This window comes from Nycticebus coucang, chromosome 4 (assembly GCF_027406575.1).
Source record: "Nycticebus coucang isolate mNycCou1 chromosome 4, mNycCou1.pri, whole genome shotgun sequence".
Lineage (NCBI taxonomy): Eukaryota > Metazoa > Chordata > Mammalia > Primates > Lorisidae > Nycticebus > Nycticebus coucang.
This window is the reverse complement of record NC_069783.1, coordinates 124,025,581-124,046,893: the sequence shown is the minus strand read 5'-3', so window position 1 is coordinate 124,046,893 and position 21,313 is coordinate 124,025,581. Positions and strand designations below refer to the sequence as shown.

Sequence of the window (21,313 nt, the reverse complement as noted above, 5' to 3'; positions counted from 1 at the left end):
AGGAAGCTTCATAAAGAAATTAAAACCTGGGCAGCGCCTGTGGCTCAGTAAGTAGGGTGCCGGCCCTATATACAGAAGGTGGCGGGTTCAAACCCAGTCCTGGCCAAACTGCAACAAAAAAATAGCCAGGCGTTCTGGTGGGCACCTGTAGTCCAGCTACTCAGGAGGTTGAGGCAAGAGAATTGCCTAAGCCCAGGAGTTAGAGGTTGCTATGCGCTGTGATGCCACTGCACTCTACTGAGGGTGACAAAGTGAGACTTTGTCTGTAAAAAAAAAAAATGAAAACCGAAAGAAGCAGCAGTTAAGAGTCAGTTACTGTACAGTCAGTTGGACAAAGAATAGTAAGTTGTGAAAAAGCAACTAAATTAAGTGGAGAGACTTAAAAGACGAGTTATTTTAACAAAGTCTATACAGAATTATCTTGGTCTTGACTTTTTTTTTTTTGTAGAGACAGAGTCTCACTTTATGGCCCTTGGTAGAGTGCCGTGGCCTCACACAGCTTACAGCAACCTCCAACTCCTGGGCTTAAGCAATTCTCTTGCCTCAGCCTCCGGAGCAGCTGGGACTACAGGTGCCTGCCATAACGCCCAGCTATTTTTTGGTTGCAGTTTGGCCGGGGTCTGGTTTGAACCCGCCACCCTCGATATATGGGGCCGACGCCTTACCGACTGAGCCACAGGCGCCGCCCTGGTCTTGACTTCTTGTCCTTAAAGATTAGGATGTTGCGGGCGGCGCCTGTGGCTCAGTCGGTAAGGCGCTGGCCCCATATACCGAGGGTGGTGGGTTCAAACCCGGCCCCAGCCAAACTGCAACCAAAAAAAAATAGCCGGGCATTGTGGCGGGCGCCTGTAGTCCCAGCTACTCGGGATTCTGAGGCAAGAGAATCACTTAATTAAGCCCAGGAGTTGGAGGTGCCTCACGGCACTCTACCGAGGGCCATAAAGTGAGACTCTGTCTCTACAAAAAAAAAAAAAAAAGATTAGGATGTTGCTTTTCCTTCTAGAATAGGAGGGTCTTTCAAGGGGGAATTTCATCTTCTGCTTTAAAGCAACAGCACGAAGGTCAGAGTGATCTTGTTCCTGCTGTTTTTCAAGTGCCTTTAACTTAGTCAATATGTCAGAGTGCTATATTTTTAAATCCTTCACTGCCCTTACCCTCTCCTGTTTTACTCTTGGGAACTGTCTTTACTTTCTGCTTGACACACACAGCTTTCATCTCTAACTTCCCCGCTAGTTTCAGAGCTTAGCATTAACAATGAGATTACCATTTCACACCCATTAGGAAGGCTATTATATATATATATATATATATTTTTTTTTTTTTTTTTTTGGTTGAAGCCATCATTATTGTTTGGCAGGCCTGGGCTGGATTCGAACCTGCCAGCTCAGAAGTATGTGGCTGGCACCTTAGCTGCTTGAGCCACAGGCACTGAGCCTATGTATATATATTTTAACCTAAAAAATGGAAAATAAGATGTTGAAGATGTAGAAAAGTTGAAACCCTGTGCATTGCTGGTGGGAATATAAAGTGGTATACTTGCTATGGGAGATGTTTTGGCAGTTCCTCAAAAAGCTAAACAAAAATGACCATATAATCCAGTCATTCTACTCCTACGTAGTATATACCCAAAGGAATTGAAAGCAGAGATCTGAACAGGTATTTGTACACTAGTGTACTAGTGTAGCAGCAGTATTTACAATAGCCAAAAGGTAAAAACAACCTGAAAGAATGGATAAAAGGATAAATAAAATGCAGTATATCTGCACAATAGAATATTATTCAGCCTTAAAAAGGAAAGAAATCCAGGCCAGGTGCAGTGGCTCACGCCTGTAATCCTAGCACTCTGGGAAGCGGAGGCAGGTGGATTGCATAAGCTCACAGGTTCAAGACCAGCCTGAGCCACAGCAAGACCCCCATCTCTAAAAATAGCTGGGCCTTGTGGCAGGCGCCTGTAGTCCCAGCTACTCAGGAGGCTGAGGCAAGAGAATTGCATGAGCCCTAGAGTTAGAGGTTGCTGTGAGCTATGATGCCACGGCACTCTACCAAGGGTGACAAAGTAAGACTGTGTCTCAAAAAAAGAAATCCTGTCACATGCCACAACATAAATGAAGATTGAGGACATTGGCTTATATGAAATAAGCCTGTGCTGTAGTCCCAGCTACTCGGGAGGCTGAGGCAAGAGAATCGCTTAAGCCCGGGAGCTGGAGGTTGCTGTGAGCTGTGTGAGGCCACGGCACTCTACCGAGGGCCATAAAGTGAGACTGTCTCTACAAAAAAAAAAAAAAAAAAAAAAAAAAAGAAATAAGCCTGTGGATGAAATATTGTATAATTCCCTTTATATGAAGTGCCTAGGGTAGTCCAATTTCCAGAAACATAAAGTAGAATGGGGGCTCAGTGTCCATGCTCAGTGGTTAGAGCACCGGCCACATACACTGGGGCTGCTGGGTTCAAACCTGGCCTGGGCCTGCTAAACAACAAAAAAATAGCCGGGCATTGTGGCAGGCCCCTGTAGTTCCAGCTACTTGGGAGGCTGAGGCAAGAGAATCGTGTAAGCCCAAGAGTTTGAGGTTGCTATGAGGTGTGATGCCACAGCACTCTACTGAGGGTGACATAGTGAGACTCTATCTCAAAAAAAAAAAAGTAGAATGGGGTTACCAGGGACCAAGGAAAGGGAAACAGAGTTGTTTAATGGGCACAGAATTTCAGATTTGCAATATGAAAAGTTCAACGATGGCGGGGCACCTATAGTCCCAGCTACTAGTGAGGCTGAGACAAGAGAATTGCTTGAGCCCAAGAGTTTGAGGCTGCTGTGAGCTCTGATGCTATGGCACTCTACTGAGGGTGACAAAGTGAAACTCTTTGTCTCAATAAAAAAAGTAAGTTCAACAATGCTGTGAGGCATGGTGGCTTATGCCTATAATCCTAGCACTTTGAAACACCCAGGCAGGGAGGATTGCTTGAGCTCAAGACCAACCTGAGCAAGAAGGAGACTCCTTCTCTACAAAAAATAAAAATTAGCTGGGCATGGTGATGCACACCTGTAGTTCCAGCTACTCCAGGGCTGAGGCAGGAGGATCACTGGAGGCCAGGAATTTGATCACATCACTGCACTCTAGTTGGAAAGATGGAGACACTGTCTTTAAAAAAAAAAAAAAAAATTGTTTTAATACTTATAACTTTGAAATGCCTATAGAAATAAATTACTTGTTACCTATGATTTGCTTTAAAATATTTAATAAAAAGGTATGTGTAGGTGTAGAAGAAATAAGACTGGGAAATGTTAATAAGAACTGAGGCTAACTCCTTAGTAAACTATCACAAGAATGGAAAAGCAAGTATTCAATGCACTCAATACTAATATGAAACCAGTAGATGAACAAAAACATGACCACAGAAGAGGAAAACACAATTAAATTCAAGTGGGGAGCCGGGCAAAGTGGCTCATGCCTATAATCTTAGCTCAGGAGTTCGAGACCAGCCTGAGCCAAAGCAAAACCCTGTCTCTAAAAATAGCCAGCTGTTGTGGCAGGCGCCTGTAGTCCCAGCTATTTGGGAGGCTGAGGCAAGAGAATCACTTGAGCCTGAGTTTGAAGTTGCTGTGACCTATGACACCACGGCGCTGTACCAAGGGTGACAAAGTGAGACTCTGTCTCAAAAAAAAAAAAAAAAAATCAGGTGGGGAGGAGAGGGGAAGAGAAATGGGGATTGGTGTTCTCACCTAATGGTCACAATGTAAGGGTACCTAGGTGAAGGGGTCATCTACAAATGCAAACAATATAACCTGTTTGTATTCTCATATTAATCTGAAATTAAAAAAAAAAAAAGAATTGAAGCTGGACTCCAGAGGCTGAGGCAAGAAGGATCACTTGAGCCCAAAATTTTATTTTTTTTTTTGAGAGTGCTGGGATTACAGGCGTGAGCCAAACTAATGGTTCTTAAAATTACATATCTGTCAGAATCACCTAGGAAAGTTTGAAAAATAAAAAATGAACATTTCAGATCCTTCTACCCAACCTGCATCTTGCATTCCAGGAATCTGAATTACTCCTTAAGTTTCTCAGGAGATTCCAAGGATCAGGCAAGTTTGGGAACCACTGGCAACTACATATCCCACCCCTTCTCTAGATGAACCGAGAGATAGAGAATGCTGTTACAGCAGTTAGGAGGCTGTCAGGGAGATCCAGATACTACAGATGGTGCCTTTGGCTGTAGGAAACAGGTTTGGATACTTTGGGGTACTGCCTCAGTTTATTCATTAGCACCTGACTGTAAGCCAGTCTAGATAAGGCTCTTAGTATCTTTCCTGGCACAGCCTCAAGGCATCTTAACCGCTGCTGCTGTAATTATTGAAGAGAGACCTGGACTATGAGGCAATTAGACACAGGTTCAATTTTTTTCTCCACCACTTTCTAGCTGTGTGACTTTGTACAAGTTACTTAAGCTCTCTGAACCTGTTTCATCATCTGTAAAATATAGACGATGATGACAACAATGACAGCAACAACTATGTCGGAAGATTGTAGTTAGGCTGAAAGACAAAACACGGTGCTTGTACAGTGCTAAATGTATAGAAGCACTTAGCAAATAGTATAATAACCGGCAAAACTCAGCATGGTAGCTCACATCGGTAATCCTAGCACTCTGGGAGGCTGAGGCAGGAGGATTGCTTGAGGTCAGGAGTGCAAGACCAGCTCTGACCAAGAGCAAGACCCCATCTCTACTAAAAATAGGAAATTAGCGGGGCATTGTGGCAGGCACCTGTTGTCTCAGCTACTTGGGAGGCTTAGGCAAGAGGATTGCTTAAGTCCAAGAGTTTGAGGTTGCTGTGAGCTATGATGATGCCACTACGCTCTAGCCCAGGTAACAGAGCAAGGCTCTCTATAAAAAAAAAAAGAATAGTAGCTGGTAACTGCCTTTAAGTATTTCCTGGAAATGAGAGCCTTATCTTTAGGAGGCAGAGCAGAAGTGACCTTGCTGGAGTGTGGGTACACCGTCACCTGAAGGAGTCAAGAAGCTATCCTTAGCTGTTCTTTCCATTGGAGAGTGTGTTTTTCCCAGGCTGGGAGAGGCTGTGCGTCACACACCTGTGCAGGGATCTAAGACAGGAGAAGTTCAAGGCCCAAAGAATATAGAGGCTTTAAGAAGCTCTCCAGTGACCCACCAGGTCCATTTTCTGCTCCCTCTAAGGCAGGGGCTATACAGAGGATTGGGCTGTCACAGTTGGCATGCCTCTTTCCAGAGCAGAGGGTTGCAGTAGCAGCCCTCCCCCTCTTCCACCAAGTAGGTGCTTTGCCTTAGCCCCAGCATGTGAGAATTTGTCCAGACTGCCCTTGTGGAAGGCTTCCATCAGCTGGGACGGGGGAGTAGGAGGTTGAACTAAATCTCCTCCCAATCTCAGGAGATTTTCTGCACCCACTGTCCCGAAGTGGTTGTCATGAGTACCAGATCCAATGCACACATCTTAGTCCTGCTGGGTGACATTGGAGCAGTCACTTAACCTCCCTCAGCCTCAATCTTTTTCTGTGGAGTTTGCAACTGAGCTTACCTCAAAGGTTGGTGACAGGCTCTTAGCATGGGACACAGTATAGAGTTAACATTCAGTTAATGGAAATTAATAACTGAGCCTCAAAGGACTTTAGCACCAGCTACTTCCCCAAATCATCCACTTAGCATCCTCCAGGCCCAAATCCAGGACCAGAGCCCATTCTTCTCTGTCTTATTCTAATCCTAATAACCCACATAAGAAGGGCTTAGCATTTTGCTGATCAAAACTTCTCTTTCCTTAGGAAAGGGAAGTTTCACTCATTCTGGGGCTACAGAGGCAGAAACATTCAGTCAGGCTGTTGTGTAGTCCCAAACTATCTCAGTCTCTCAGAAGTATTTCTCACAGCCCCCCGCTGCCTCTGGGCTGACACTGAGACAAGTTCTGTGACACTCTATAGCACTGTCTGATAGAACCTTCTATGATTAGGAAAACATTCTCTATTTACACTGCCAACATGACTGCCACTAGCCACATGTGTCTTCTGAGCACCCCAAACGTGGCTAGTGTGATAGAGAGCTGAATTTTTTTTTATATTGTGCTATTAAAATAGCCACATGTGGCTAATGGCTACTGTACCAAATAGCACAGGTCTGGAAACCTCAAGTAAGTATGAAGAGAGGGATGGCATGAAACAAACCTAGTAAAAGGGAGGCAGAGATGGGCCCAAGCGAATAAATCACATCCTTTTTCTGCACCTCAGTTTCCCCCTCTGCTTTCTTAGCACTGCTTTGTGTGATCTCATTAGCGAGAGGACCTTTCCTGGGGCCCCTAGACTTGGGATGAAACAGGGACACCCTTTGTGATGGATTTCTTCTCTCCCTTCTCAAGGGAAAGTCTGAAGAGCTGAAAGGCTGGAGTGTATTTGTGAGCAGAGGCCACGAGCACAGGATTAGGGTAGTTGGTTCTGTGCTGATTCTGGATACAATATAACTTTGCCCAAGGTAAAAAGAGGCAGATGTGGGTTCAAGTCCAAGTACAGCCATTTCCGAGCCCAAGACATTAAGGTTGCTGTGAACCTCTGCTTCCTCATCTGAAAAGTGACGGAGATGCTTCCCATAAAAAGAGATGATTACACAGAAGACAGCCATGTGATGAAAACTGCATTTTGCCACTGTGGTCTTCCTCTCCCAAGCCTATAACTCAAGTCTAATAATGAGAAAAACATCAAATAAATTCCAATACAGGGGCATCTCCCAGTGTACCTGACCAACACTTCTCAAACCATCCAGATCACCAACAAGGGGATTCTGAGAAATGTCACAGCCAGAGGACCCCAGGGGCACATGACGACTGAATATAATGCACTATCTTGGAAGTGATCCCAGAATAGAAAAAGGAAATTTGGTAAAAACCAACAATTTCTGAATAAACTACAGACTTGAGTTTGTTAATATTATTGGTAATAGGCTCGGCACCCGTAGCACGGTGGTTTTGGCGCCAGCCACATATATCGAGGCTGGCAAGCTCGAACCTGGCCTGGGCCTGCTGAACAATGACAACTGCAACAAAAAGTAGCTGGGCGTTGTGGTGGGCACCTGTAGTCCCCGCTACTTGGGACACTTAAGCCCAAGAGTTTGAGGTTACTGTGAGCTGTGACACCACGGCACTCTACCAAGGGCAAAGAAAAAAATTATATACATTATTGGTAATAATTAATACTAATATTGGTTCATTAATTGTAAAAACTATACCACACTAAGATGTTAATAATAAGGGGAAGCTGTTAAGGGAATGTAGGGGTATAAGAATTCTCTATTCAATATGAATAAGTAAATGAATAGATAAATAACATAAAAACAAGAAGTCCCTCCCTAACTCACAGGATAGAGAGCCCATAAGAACACAACAGAGAGGGCGGCGCCTGTGGCTCAGTCGATAAGGCGCCGGCCCCATATACCGAGGGTGGCGGGTTCAAACCCGGCCCCGGCCAAACTGCAACCAAAAAATAGCCGGGCGTTGTGGCGGGCGCCTGTAGTCCCAGCTACTTGGGAGGCTGAGGCAGGAGAATCGCTTAAGCCCAGGAGTTGGAGGTTGCTGTGAGCTGTGTGAGGCCACGGCACTCTACCGAGGGCCATAAAGTGAGACTCTGTCTCTACAAAAAAAAAAAAAAAAAGAACACAACAGAGGCTTGGTGCCTGTGGCTCAAGTGGCTAATGCGCCAGCCACATAGACCTGAGCTGGCGGGTTTGAATCCAGCCTGGGCCCGCCAAACAACAACAACAGTGGCAACCAAAAAAAATAGCCGGGCATTGTGGTGGGCGCCTATAGTCCCAGCTACTTGGAAGGCGGAGGCAGTTGGAGGTTGCTGTGAGCTGTGATGCCACAGTGGTCACTGTTGCCACTCTAACCAGGGCAACAGTTTGAGGCTCTGTCTCAAAAAAACAAACAAACAAAAAAGAACACAACAGAGTAGGCCCAGTGCAGGGGCTCACATTTGTAATCCTAGCACTCTGGGAGGCCAAGGTGTGTAGATTACCTGAGCTTAGGAATTCAAGTCCAGCCTAAGCAAGAATGAGACCCCATCTCTACTAAAAATAAAAAAAACAGCCGGCATTATGGTGGGTGCCTGTAGTCTCAGCTACTTTGGAGGCTGAGGCAAGAGGATTACCTGATAGAGGTTGCTGTGAGCTATGATGATGCCACAGTACTCTACCCAGGGCAACAGAGTGAGACTGTCTCAAAACAAAAAAAACAAAAACAACCCCCGCCCCCGAAGAAAACTCAACAGAGCAGCAAGTAAACCAATTATAAATATTACATATTATATGACATATCCACAACAGGTAAATCTATAGAGACAGAAAGATTAGCAGTTGTCAGGGGCTGGGGAGAGTGACTGCGAATGGGTACAAAGTTTCCCTTTGAAATCATGAAAATTTTCTGGAGCTAGAGAGGTGATGGTTGCACATTGTGAATGTGCTAAATGCACTGAATTGCCTACGTTAAAGTGGTCAATGTTATGTTATGCTATGTAAATTTCATCTAAAAAATGTTGTGTAGCCAGGCATGGTGGCTCACACCTGTAATCCTAGCACTCTGGGAGGTCGAGCTGGGTGGATTGCCTGAGCTCAGAGTTTCGAGACCAGCCTGAGCCAGAGCAAGACTGTGTCTCTAAAACTAGCCAGGCATTGTGGTGGGCACCTATATTCCCAGCTACTTGGGAGGCTGAGACAATGGACTGCTTGAGTCCAAGAGTTTGAGGTTGCTGTGAGCTATGATGCCAGGGCAGACTGAGGGTGACAAAGCAAGACTCTGTCTCAAAATAAAAAAAGAAAGAAACCAGGCAGCTCAGTGGGTAGGGCACTGGCCACATACACTGAGGCTGGTGGGTTTGAGCCCAACCCAGGCCAACTACAACAATGACCACTGCAACAAAGAAATAGCCGGGTGTTGTGGTGGGCGCCAGTAGTCCCAACTACTTGGGAGGCTGAGATAAGAGAATAGCTAAGCCCAAGAGTTTGAGGTTGCTGTGAGCTGTGATGCCACAGCACTCTACTGACGGTGACATAAGGAGACTCTGTCTCAAAAAATAAAAAATAAATAAATAAAAATATTTTTTAAAATGCATTAAAAAAAAAAAAGAAACCCACAGAACAGACACTCTATCTGCTAGAGTACAATGACATCATAGCTCACAGCAACCTCAATCTCTTGGGCTCGAGATCCTCTTGCCTTAGCCTCCCAAGTAGCTGGGATTATAGGCACCTGCCATGACACCTGGGTAGTTTTTCTACATTTAGTAGAGAAGAGGTCTCACTCTTGCTCAGGCTGGTCTCAAACTTCTGAGTTCAAGCAATCCACTGCCACCCCAGCCACCCAGGGTGCTAGGATTATAGGTGTGAGCCACTGCACCCAGGCTCAGACTCAGGCTTTGACAAGGCAACATCATTCTTTCCTGTACCTTTATCTCAGTTACCCGACTGGGTTGAGAATTTTGCCCATCCCCAATCTCCTCAGCCCACAAAGTCGGCCCCATTGCAAAGGGGTGGGTATAAGGATTGAGATTCCAAGATCTAAAAATTGCAGATACCATTTTAGGCATAAGGTGCTGAGAATAAATGCATGGTATTTTTTCCAGCGATACCTTCTGGCAAATGGGTCAGGGTCATTCCTCCAGACAGACCCAAGGCCAAACCAGAGTCAGCCAAGAGCAAAGCAAACACTACAACCTTATCTCGGGGGTGTGGGGTGACTGACTATAAGGAGAGAGGCTTCTGGTCACCTCTGCCTTTTTCTCATTCACCTCCTTGACTACAAGATGAAACTCCTTGTGCTGGCTGCTCTGCTCACAGGTAGGCAACTCTCCCCAGCTTCACCCTCCTTCCCCTTCCTGCACTAAGATCTCACTCTTCTGCAATGGGAGCCACAGGCCACAGCATACAGGGCTAGCCAGCCCTGGAGTCTGAATTCAAGGTTCCCTGTAGGCTTAAGAGCTGATGTCTTGGGGTTCCCTCAAATCCTTCTACCACTGGCACCTTTTCAACCTGTAGGCCTGAACTCATGATCCGTCTCTGAATGGTGTTATTGGCACCATGTAATAAATTAATTGATGCAACAAGATGCATTGGAATTTAAATTCCATCTCATTCATCCATGTTCATTGATTCATTCAACATGCATGGAGACCTCGAAGGTGCCAGGCTTTAGTGGAGACTGGAGTTCAGAGTGTTCTTCACTGGAGGAGCACACACACAGGAGCCATGGCTTTGTGTTAGTCTAACCTCAGCAATGAATAGAGCTGGCCGGATCAAGGAAAGATAGAAAGAGAGAAGAGTAAACAGAGGGGAGCAAGTAAGACAGAGGTCTGGAGATGGTCCAGGATAGGCAGCTACTGCCTGTCTGAACCTCAGTCAGCTGTCACCATGGAGACCACCCACAGGGGACCAGCTACATGTAGCCCTGGGATTTAAGCATAGCAAGTGGCCCAGAGTGTCCGGGAGATGGAGAAAAGAAAGGACTAGGTATGGGGCAATGAGACAATGCTGGTGGCCAGTTGAAGAGAACCCTGAAAATATTTTCTTTCTTTTTTTGGTTTTTGGCCAAGGCTGGGTTTGAACCCACCACCTCCGGCATATGGGACCGGCGCCTTACTCCTTGAGCCACAGGAGCCGCCCCTGAAAATATTTTCATACTTTCTTCTTTTTAGAGCACACAATCTCACGGAGTATGACTCTATGCAAATGGGGAGGAGAACTGAGTTTGCTGTGCAAAGCTTATACTTCCTTTGGGCAAAGACCCTTTCAGCTAGGGGCAGGATTTGTTCATTCATTCAACAAAAATGAACTGAACATGCATTATGTGCCAGACACTTTCTTAAATTCATTGATTGATTATTTCATTCATTTATGTCATCCTATATCTATTGAGTGCCTACTCTGTGTAAAACACAATGTCAGGCCCTTACGGCATAAAAGCCAGGAGGCCTGCCCTTGAAGATCTCATGGCCCTACAAGAGGGAGGCATTAAATAAAAGACGGGCACAGATTGTTAGGATGATGATGAAGCAAAGAACATGAAGAAAAGTGACAGCAGGGGAGTCACATAGCTGGAGTGTCCAGGAAGGGCCTCTTTGAAGAAGTGGTATTTAACCCAAGATCTTCCTGCTTTTTGGAAATTGAGATGACAAAAGTGCTACACAGGGGAAACAGAAGGTCAGGGATGGGGACAGGAGGCCATAGTGAAGGGGGTAGGAGAAAGATGGTACAAATGAGAGAGAAAGGCCGGGTGTGGTGGCTCACACCTGTAAATCCTAGCACTCTGGGAGGCCAAGGCAGGTGGATTGTTTGAGCTCAGGAATTCCAGAGCAGCCTGAGTAAGAGTGAGACTCTGTCTTTACTAAAAATAGGAAAAAATAAAAAATAAACAAACAAAAAACTAGCCACCTGTAGTCCCAGATACTCAAGAGGCTGAGGCAAAAGGATCTCTTCAGCTCAAGAGTTTGAGGTTGCTATGAGCTATGATGATGCCATGGCACTCTAGCCAGGGCAACAGAGACTGTCTTAGAGAAAAAAAAATCCTATTCACTTTACCAAGTTCCTGAATCCAAAGCTCCTCCAAGGCAGAAGTTGTTGGGGTCTGGGAGCAGGCAGGCAGTGGGGCCTTGGGGCCTTTGCTGAGCCAACCTGGATAGATTTGTACCCTGGCTGTGTCTTCTTGCAGTGGGAGAGGCCCACAGCATCAGCCCACGGGCCGTATGGCAGTTCCGAAACATGATCAAGTGCACGATCCCAAAGAGTGACCCCTTGAAGGATTACAATAACTACGGTTGCTACTGTGGCTTAGGTGGCTCGGGCACCCCTGTGGATGAGTTGGACACGTGAGTGATCAGTCGAAGGGAGCCAGGAGTGTCTGCTGCTGGGGTGGGGGCAGGGCACACACCAAGGATCTCTCCAGGTACAGACAGGGAACTTGCCCATCTGCTAAGAATTATGCATTTTCTTTCTTTCTTTTTTTTTTTGAGACAGAGTCTCACTTTGTCACCCTCAGTAGAGTGCTGTGGTGTCATAGCTCACAGCAACCTCTAACTCTTGGGCTCAAGTGATTCTTTTGCCTCAGCCTCCCAAGTAGCTGTGACTACAGGTACCCATCACAACTCCTGGTTATTTTTAGAGACGCAGTCTTGCTCTTGCTCAGGCAAGTCTCAAACCTGTGAGCTCAGGCGTTCTATCTGCCTCGGGCTCCCAGAGTGCTAGGATTACAGGCATGAGCCATGGTGCCCGGCCAAGGATTACGTATTTTTCACCTCTTCTTATCCATGTATAAAGAAATATGTTCCAGCTCAGTGCCTGTAGCTGAGTGGTTAGGGCGCTGGCCACATGCACCGAGGCTGGCGGGTTTGAACCCGGCCCAGGCCTGCTAAACAACAATGGCAACAACAACAACAAAAAGTAGCCAGGCGTGGCAGGTGCCTGTAGTTCCAGCTACTTGGAGGCTGAGGCAAGAGAATCGCTTAAGCCCAAGAGTTTGAGGTTGCTGTGAGCTGTGATAACACTGCACTCTACCGAGGGCAACATTTGAGACTTTGTCTGAAAAAAAAAAAAAGTTCCAAGAAGACCCTGGAAGCAGACTGTCTGAGATGTAAAACAGTAGATGATGCTTCCCTCTAGTGGCAGAATATGGCATCACAAAATATCACAGAAACCCTTCAAGTGTAACCTACCAGTGGTTATAAGTGTCACACCATCCTCAGAACACAGGGTTTTACTGTATTCACTCATTCATGTTATAAGTACTTCCAATAAACATGATAAAGGGGCTAACTTTTTCCAAGCCATACAGCCACTTCTCCCAGAGCATCTTGACTGTCATCCCCACCTGGTCCTAAGAGAGAGCAGCAGGTGAGGGCTGACCTATTGTTGCACACTTGCTCCTACCTCATCACTCTCTTCCCTTTTCCAGGTGCTGCCAGACACATGACCACTGCTATGATCAAGCCAAGAAGCTGAGCAGTTGTAAATTCCTCCTGGACAACCCCTACACCAAGACCTACTCATACTCGTGTTCTGGCTCTGAGATCACCTGCAGCAGTAGGTTTACCTCCTGCTTAACCTATGGATTCTAGTAGGCAGGGTGGAAATTGTAGTAATGATAGCCACCAGATTGATAATTTTATTGGTGCTAGGCAGTGTCTTTTTTAATCCTCACAGCAACACTAGGTAATGGGTACTATTTTTTTTTTTTGAGACAGAGTCTCGCTATGTCACCCTGGGTAAAGTGTCACAGCTCACAGCAACCTCTAACTCTTGGGCTCAAGTGATTCTCTTGCCTCAGCCTCCTAAGTAGCTGGGACTGCAGGCGCCCACCACAATGCCCAGCTATTTTTTGTTGCAGTTGTCACTGTTGGTTAGCTGGCCCAGGTCGGGTTTGAACCTGCCACCTTCATTGTATGTGGCTGTGCTGTAACTACTGTGCTACGGGTGCTGAGCCAGGAAGGGTACTATTATTATTCTGATTTTACAGATGAGAACACTGAGACTCAGAAAGCTGAACCATCTGCTAAGATCACACAAACCATAAGTGGTGGTGTTTGTTTGTTTGTATTTTAGCCCACTAAACTTTTTTTTCTTTTGAGACAGAGTCTCAGGCAACCCACCCACTTCGGCCTCCCAGAGTGCTAGGATTACAGGCATGAGTCACTGTGCCCAGCCAAGATAGGAGAGAGTTGAGTCTGGTCTGGAACTTTGTTTTATGTAGGCCACAAATAACTAATATTTTGGCTTCAGACACCTTTGAATCCCAGTTGTTTTTTTGTTGTTGTTGTTGTTTGTTTGTTTGTTTTGGGACAGAATCTCACTTTGTCTCCCTCAGTAGAGTGCTATGGCATCACAGCTCATAGCAACCTCCAGCTCTTGGGCTTAGGTGATTCTCTTGTCTCAGCCTCCCAAGTAGCTGGGACCATAGGTGCCCGCCAGAACGCCCTGCTATTTTTTCGTTGCAATTTGGCAGGGGCCGGGTTTGAACCCAACACCCTTGGTATATGGGACCAGTGCCCTACTCACTGAACCACAGGCGCTGCCCAAATCACATTTTTTTTACCTTTCAAATTTGACACACTGATATTTTAAATTCTGTTTCGGCTCACCTCTCATAGCACAGTGGTTACAGCGCCAGCCAAGTACACTGAGGGTGGTGGGTTCAAACCTGGCCCACGTCAGCTAAACAACAATGACAACTGCAACAAAAAATAGCCGGGCGTTGTGGCAGGTAGTCACAGCTACTTGGGAGGCTGAGGCAAGAGAATTGCTTAAGCCCAAGAGTTTGAGGTTGTTATGAGCTGTGATACCACACCACTCTACAAGGGCAACATAGTGGGACTCTGTCTCAACAACAACAACAAAATAATAAATAAATAAATTCTGTTTCATATCTAAATGATTTCATGAAATTATTATGCTTTTAGGATTTAAAAAATATTTTCAAAATGTTAATGGTGTTTGGTTTTTGAACACAGTTCTATAGGGCTTTGGAGTTTCTATAAACTCCTCTCTAACTGCTTCCTTATTTAATAAAAAGAGCAGGCCAGGCATGGTGGCTAATGCCTGTCATCTTAACACTCTGGGATGTGTTAAGAGACCCATTTCTGCCAGAAATAGAAAAATTAGCCAGGCCTTCTGGCAGGCGCCTGTAGTCCCAGTTACTCAGGAGGCTGCGGCAGGAGGATCACATAAATCTAGGAGTTAGTTATTTTCTATCTTCCCAATACAATGAAAAGTGACAGCAGAGGAGCCACATAGCTGGAGATTTATAAGAACAGGGATTGTTGTTTATTTTCTTCATTGGTTTGTCCCCAGAATCTAAAGTAGTGCCTGGCATTTAGTGGGTACTAAATAAATATTTGACAAATGCATAGCCTAGATACAAATTTTTTTTTTCTGAGACAGAGTCACACACTTTTGCCCTTGGTAGAGTGCTGTGGAGTCATACATAGCTTACAGCAACCTCAAACTCTTGGACTCAAGCAATCCTCTTGCCTCAGCCTTCCAAGTAGCTGGGACTATAGGTGGTGCCACAATGACTTGCTATTTTTAGAGATGGGGTCTTGCTCTTGCTCAGGCTGGCCTTGAACTCTGAGCTCAGGTGATCCACCGGCCTCGGCCTCCCAAAGTGCTAGGAGTACAGGCATGAGCCACCACACCCAGCCCTAGATACAATCTTGCATTCTATATTTTCTCACTTATTGCCCTGTCATGACCATTTTCCCATTTCACCACGCCCAGCCAATAATTTCTTTTTAATGCAGCACCTACTCTCCCACACAATCAAGTCAAGAAGCCTGTATTAGAGGGCACTTGTTCATATTATCATAATTAACAATAACTCACTAAAGAATGATCTCACTGTGCGCACTTCATAATCTAATTAAATGCTAGTTTATACTTCAATGGAAGTTTACTGAGAAAGGAAAACATTATGACTTTTAAAAGAGAGCATCAGCCGGGTTCTGTAGCTCATGCCTATAATCTTAGCACTCTGAGAGGCCAGGGTAGGTGGATTGCACGAGCTCACGGGTTCAAGACCAGCCTGAGCCAGAGCAAGAACTCATCTCTAAAAATAGCTGGGCGTTGTAGAGGGCACCTGTAGTCCTAGCTACTTGGAAGCTGAGGCAAAGAGAATCACTTGAGCCCAAGAGTTTGAGGTTGCTATGAGCTATGACATCACAGAACTCTACTGAGGGCGACAAAATGAGACTCTGTCTCCAAAAAAAGAAAAAAGATTACTGAAGATAGGCTCATGTCTGTAATCCTAGCACTCTGGGAGGCTGAGGCAGGAGGATTGCCTGAGCTCAGGAGTTCAGGTCCAGCCTGAGCAAGACCAAGACCCCATCTCTACTAAAACAGAAAAAATTAGCTGTTCATTGTGTAAAAAATTAGCTGTACACCTGCAGTCCCAGCTACTCGGGAAGCTGAATCAGGAAAATTGCTTGAATTCAGGAGTTTGAGGTTGCTATGAGCTATGCTAATGTCATGGCACTCTAGCCTGGGTGACAAAAGTAAGACTTTCCAAAAAAATTTAAAATTAAAATGAACTAATGAACTACCTACCTGTGGCTCAGTGGGTAGGGCGCTGGCCCCATTTACTGAGGGTGGTGGGTTCAAACCTGGCCCCGGCCAAATTGCAATAAAAAAATAGCCGGGCGTTGTGGCAGGCACCTGTAGTCCCAGCTATTTGGGAGGGTGAGGCAAGAGAATCGCCTAAGCCCAGGAGTTGGAGGTTGCTGTGAGCTGTGGCACTATACTGAGGGCAATAAAGTGAGACTCTGTCTCTACAAAAAAAAATTATTTCAGGCTCAGCACCTGTGGCTCAAGTGGCTAGAGGACCAGCCACATACACCAGAGCTGGCAGGTTTGAATCCAGCCTGGGCCTGACAAACAATGACAACTATAACCCCTCCCCCCCAAAAAAAATAGCCGGGCACTGTGGCAGGTGCCTGTAGTCCTGGCTACTTGGGAGGCTAAGGCAAGAGAATCACTTAAGCCCAAGAGTCTGAGGTTGCTGTGAGCTGTGACGCCACGGTACTCTACCAAGGGTGACACAGTGAGACTCTGTCTCAAAAATAAATAAATAAACTATTTGAGAAATTTTCCACATACAGACATACCTAAATCTTCTAAATTTTTATGTAATCCTCCATATAAGGACCGCCATAATTAAAAAAAAAAATTTTTTTTTTGAGAGAGTCTTAGTTTGTCGCCCTCGGTAGGGTGCCGTGGCATCACAGCTCACAGTAACCTCCAACTCTTGAGCACAAGCAATTCTTTTGTCTCAGCCTCACAAGTAGCTGGGACTACAAGCACCTGCTTCAACGCCCGGAAAATTTTTTTTTTTTTTTTTTTAATTTGGCCGGGGCTGGGTTTGAACCCACCACCTCCGGCATATGGGACCGGCGCCCTACCCGCTGAGCCACAGGCGCCGCCCAACGCCCGGAAAATTTTTAGAGACGGGGTCTCGCTCTCGCTCAGGCTGGTCTCAAATCTGTGAGCTCAGGCAAACCATCTGCCTCAGCCGCCCAAATGCTGGGATTACAAAATGTGTTTTAAAGTAGAGAAATTGGGGCAGCGCCTGTGGCTCAGTGAATAGGGCGCCAGACCCACATACCGAGGGTGGCAGGTTCAAACTCAGCCCCAGCCAAACTGCAACAAAAAAATAATAGCTGGGCAGGCACCTGTAGTCCCAGCTACTGGGGAGGTTGAGGCAAGAGAATCGCCTAAGTCCAAGAGCTGGAGGTTGCTGTGAACTGCTGATGCCATGGCACTCTACCCAGGGCGACAAAGTGACACTTTGTCTCCAAAAAAAATAAAATAAATAGAGAAATTGGCTTACCAAACTTCACTAAATTGAAATGTGCAATACTTTTCTGCCTTGAGTATATGTTTTAATGTTTTCCATTGGATTTATAATTACTTGCCTATGTTGTCAGAGATCTTTAGTTATATGGGTTTCAAAATCAGTGAGTTCATTTAGTGGTGTGAAATAGACAAGACTTCCCAAAAGGCAGGAAAATCACACCTATGACTAACATATAAAACATGTACTTAAATTTGACCAAATCATTGTTTGCTATATGTCCCCAATATTGCACTCATTGTTTATCTAAATGCCAAATTTAATTAGGCATCCTGATGTATTTTTACTCATTTAATCTGTCAAGTTAAGTGGACACTGGCTTATTCCAATTAATTCTTCCTGCTTCTGGATTGTACATAGCAGGGTTCACTTTGTCTCAGTCCTCTTCTATTGTCCCTTTCCAGGCAAGAACAAAGACTGCCAGGCCTTCATTTGCAACTGTGACCGCAATGCTGCCATATGCTTTTCAAAGGCTCCATACAACATAGAGAACAAGAACCTGGACACCAAGAAGTTTTGTCAGAACTAAGAATCACCTCTCAAAAGTGTCATCTCTTACCCACCTCCTTGCCTTCATCTCCAATAAAGCACCTTGTTGAAAGACTGCACCTTTGGAGATTGTTTTATTCTCTGATTGCTGTCCATAACTAAGTCTCCGCTTAGTCTTTGGTGAACATTATTCCTTTCAGCCTTGGAAGTAGAAGTTGAATTAGCACCTTGAAACCTAAATAGGGATCAATAACCACCATCTATTGATTATTTCCTCTGTGGCAGGACCGTGTGTCCCTAAATCCTCTGTACAGTCCTTGTACTAGGACTATTAGCAAATCTTATTTTTCTTTCTTTCTTTTTTGTTTTTTTGGCCAGGGCCGGGTTTGAACCCACCACCTCTGGCATATGAGGCCAGCGCCCTACTCCTTGAGACACAGGGGCCAGACAGCAAATCTTATTTTTCTAAGTTGAGGCTCAATAAGAGAGGTTACTTGCCCACTGCTATCTTCAGTAAGCAGCAGAGAAGGTGTTTGAACCCAGGGAGTCTGACACTAGAACACACATGCTGAATCACTACCCTGCTTTGCCTGAAGGGGGTGCTCTTATTTAGTTTGAGCCAGATTTCTGCCCCACCAATGCTTGTGCCTCCATTTTCTATTGTGTGAAACCAATTTTTTTTAGGACTATTAATATTTTATTCTCTAAGCCCTTTAAAAAGTTTATCACACTCTATGAGCTGATTTTTACATTGTAGTCATCAAATCTAAAAATAACAGCTTCCATTTTCTGAGTACTTACTATGTACTACCCTGTGCTGAGACCTTTCCACATCTCATCTCATTTAATGTTCAAACCAATTAGCTGGGCATGATGGCACAACCAGTTGTCAGTCACAGCTACTTGGGAGACTGAGGCAGGAGGATCACTGAAGCCCAGGAATTGGAGGCTACAGTGAGTTATGATTGTGCCACTGCACTCCATCCTTAGGGACAGAGTCAGACCCTTTATCTTAAAAAAAAAAAAAAAAATATATATATATATATATAATAAATATTCAAACTGGCTCTGTGAGATTAGTATTATTGCCTTCCCTTCATGGATGAGGAACTACCCTGTTTCCCCAAAAATAAGACATCCTCCGAAAATAAGACCTATTCACAGGAAAGATAAGACGTCCCCTGAAAATAAGACCTAGCGCATCTTTGGGAGCACACCTTAATATAAGACACTGTCTTATTTTCGGGGAAACAGGGTACAAACCTCAGAGAATCCTATCTGTGTATAGTTAAAAATAAATAAACAAAATCTCAGAGAATTTAAGTCATTTGCCTGAGATCACATAAATGACAATCAGGAGTTGATTACGTCTGTCTGATGGCAATGCCAGAGTTCTTAACCACTAAGTCACCCAGCCAAAGCTGTCTATGAGTATGTATGACTACATTGGCATTGAAATTCACCATAGCAAACGGGGAGCAGCAGAGAAAGAAACTGAATTAGAAAAGAAAAACCCAGGCAGTGCCTGTGGTTCAGTGAGTAGGGCGCCAGCCCGATATACCGAGGGAGGCGGGTTCAAACCCAGCCCCGGCCAAACTGCAACCAAAAAATAGCCGGGCGTTGTGGCGGGCGCCTGTAGTCCCAGCTACTTGGGAAGCTGAGGCAAGAGAATCACCTAAGCCCAAGAGCTGGAGGTTGCTATGAGCTGTTATGCCATGGCACTCTACTAAGGGCAATGAAGTGAGACTCTGTCTCTAAAAAAAAAAAAAGAAAGAAAGAAAAGAATAACCCACAGGGACTATAAGAAGCCACACTGAGCAGTGCCAGGCCACTGGAAGCTGACAGAACAGCTGCCACTTCTGGATGTGTGGTGGGCAGCAAAGGAACTTCCCTTTGAAGAAGAGAGTGTGTGTGGACTTATCCTTTGGCCTAATTTTTCCTTCATTTTATTCATCCATTCAACAATTATTTACTGAACACCTACTTTGCACTAGCCACTTTATAAAATACTGAGGATGAATGCATTTGGGGCTGGCCTCAAGACAATGACATAGTGTTATTAGCTGTCTGCAATTCAGTACGCTTTGAGACTTTTTCTTCCTGCTCTTCAAAATGGCATCTTTACATATGCTATGCTCTATATACTCCAGATGATGCCATGTACTTTGTGCAATTATCATATCATCCTCAAAGTCTGTATTTGTAGATACTATTACAGCCACATTTTAGAGGTTAGAGAACTGGCTTAAAGACACAAATGATTTGCCAAAGATCACTCATTCCTGAGTGGCACAGATGAGCTTAGAACCCAAACCTGGATAATTGAGAGAAGCTCCATCAAGCAGTGAAACTCGCTGGAGGCAGAGTGAGGTGTCTTAGTCACTTTTGTATATCTAGTCCTGCCTAGTACTGTACTTGGCACCATTGAGGACACTCAATAAATGATTGCTAAATGAAAAATGAAGGGCCAGTCATCAGTGCTCCCAGTCTTTTTGATTATTTGGAAGGCATGATTGGAACTATTCTCAAATTCAAATTCACTAATATAGATTGCATTCTTTGCTTGCTGTGCTACATGGAACTTCCAGGAGATGTACAATTAAGTTAGACCTGGCCTCAACCTGCAACAAACTGGAAAGGCCTTAATATGCCTACTATCTTTCTTCAATGGAAAGAAACAGCAAACTCCTGTTTTGATGAAAGAAAGGTGAGATTGGTGCTTGCATTTCTTTTCCAGATAACGAAACAACAAGAAGGAAAACAGAGTCACAGATTATAGGAAGGCTAAAAAAAATCTTCTGGCTAGAAGCATGGGAGCTCATACCTGTAATCCTGGCACTTTGGGAGGCCAAGGTGGGAGTATTGCTTGAGGCCAGGAGTTTGAGACTAGCCTGAGCAAGTGCGATATTCCATCTATACAAAAAATAGAAAAATCATGGCTCAGCACCTATAGCTCAGTGGTTAGGGCACTGGCCACAAACACTGGAGGTGGTGAGTTCAAACACAGCCTGGGCCTGCTAAACAACAATGACAACTACAACAAAAAAGTAGCTAGGCACTGTGGCGAGTTCCTGTAGTCCCAGCTACTTGGGAGGCTGAGGCAAGAGAATCATTTAACACGAAGGGTTTGATGTTGCTGTGAGATGTGCTGCCAGGGTGACATAGTGAGACTCTGTCAAAAAAAAAAAAAAAAAGGCTCAGTGCCTGTAGCTCAAGCAGCTAAGGTGCCAGGCCACATACACCAGAGCTGGTGGGTTTGAATCCAGCCAAGGCCCGCCAAACAACAATGACAACTACAACCAAAAAATAGCTGTGTGTTGTGGCAGGTGCCTGTAGTCCCAGCTACTTGCGAGGCTGAGGCAAGAGAATTGCTTAAGCCCAAGAGTCTGAGGTTGCTGTGAGCTGTAATGTCATGGCACTCTACCCAGGGCAACA

General features: G+C 45.1%; 2 protein-coding genes across 2 annotated transcripts in view; one reads left to right on the top strand and one right to left on the bottom strand.

Moving 5' to 3' along the window:
- The window catches only part of SIRT4 (sirtuin 4), an 82,109-nt gene that overhangs the window by 18,115 nt on the left and 42,681 nt on the right, over positions 1–21,313 (bottom strand). The gene's annotated exons all lie outside the window — the stretch shown is intronic.
- PLA2G1B (phospholipase A2 group IB) overlaps positions 1–21,313 on the top strand; it is a 23,372-nt gene extending 2,059 nt beyond the window's left edge. Inside the window, exons 3-5 of the mRNA XM_053589376.1 lie at positions 11,663–11,861; positions 12,944–13,071; positions 17,794–21,313. Of these exons, the coding sequence (XP_053445351.1) occupies positions 11,663–11,861; positions 12,944–13,071; positions 17,794–17,918 (452 nt within the window). The 3' untranslated portion in view covers positions 17,919–21,313. The remainder of the gene's footprint in view (positions 1–11,662; positions 11,862–12,943; positions 13,072–17,793) is intronic.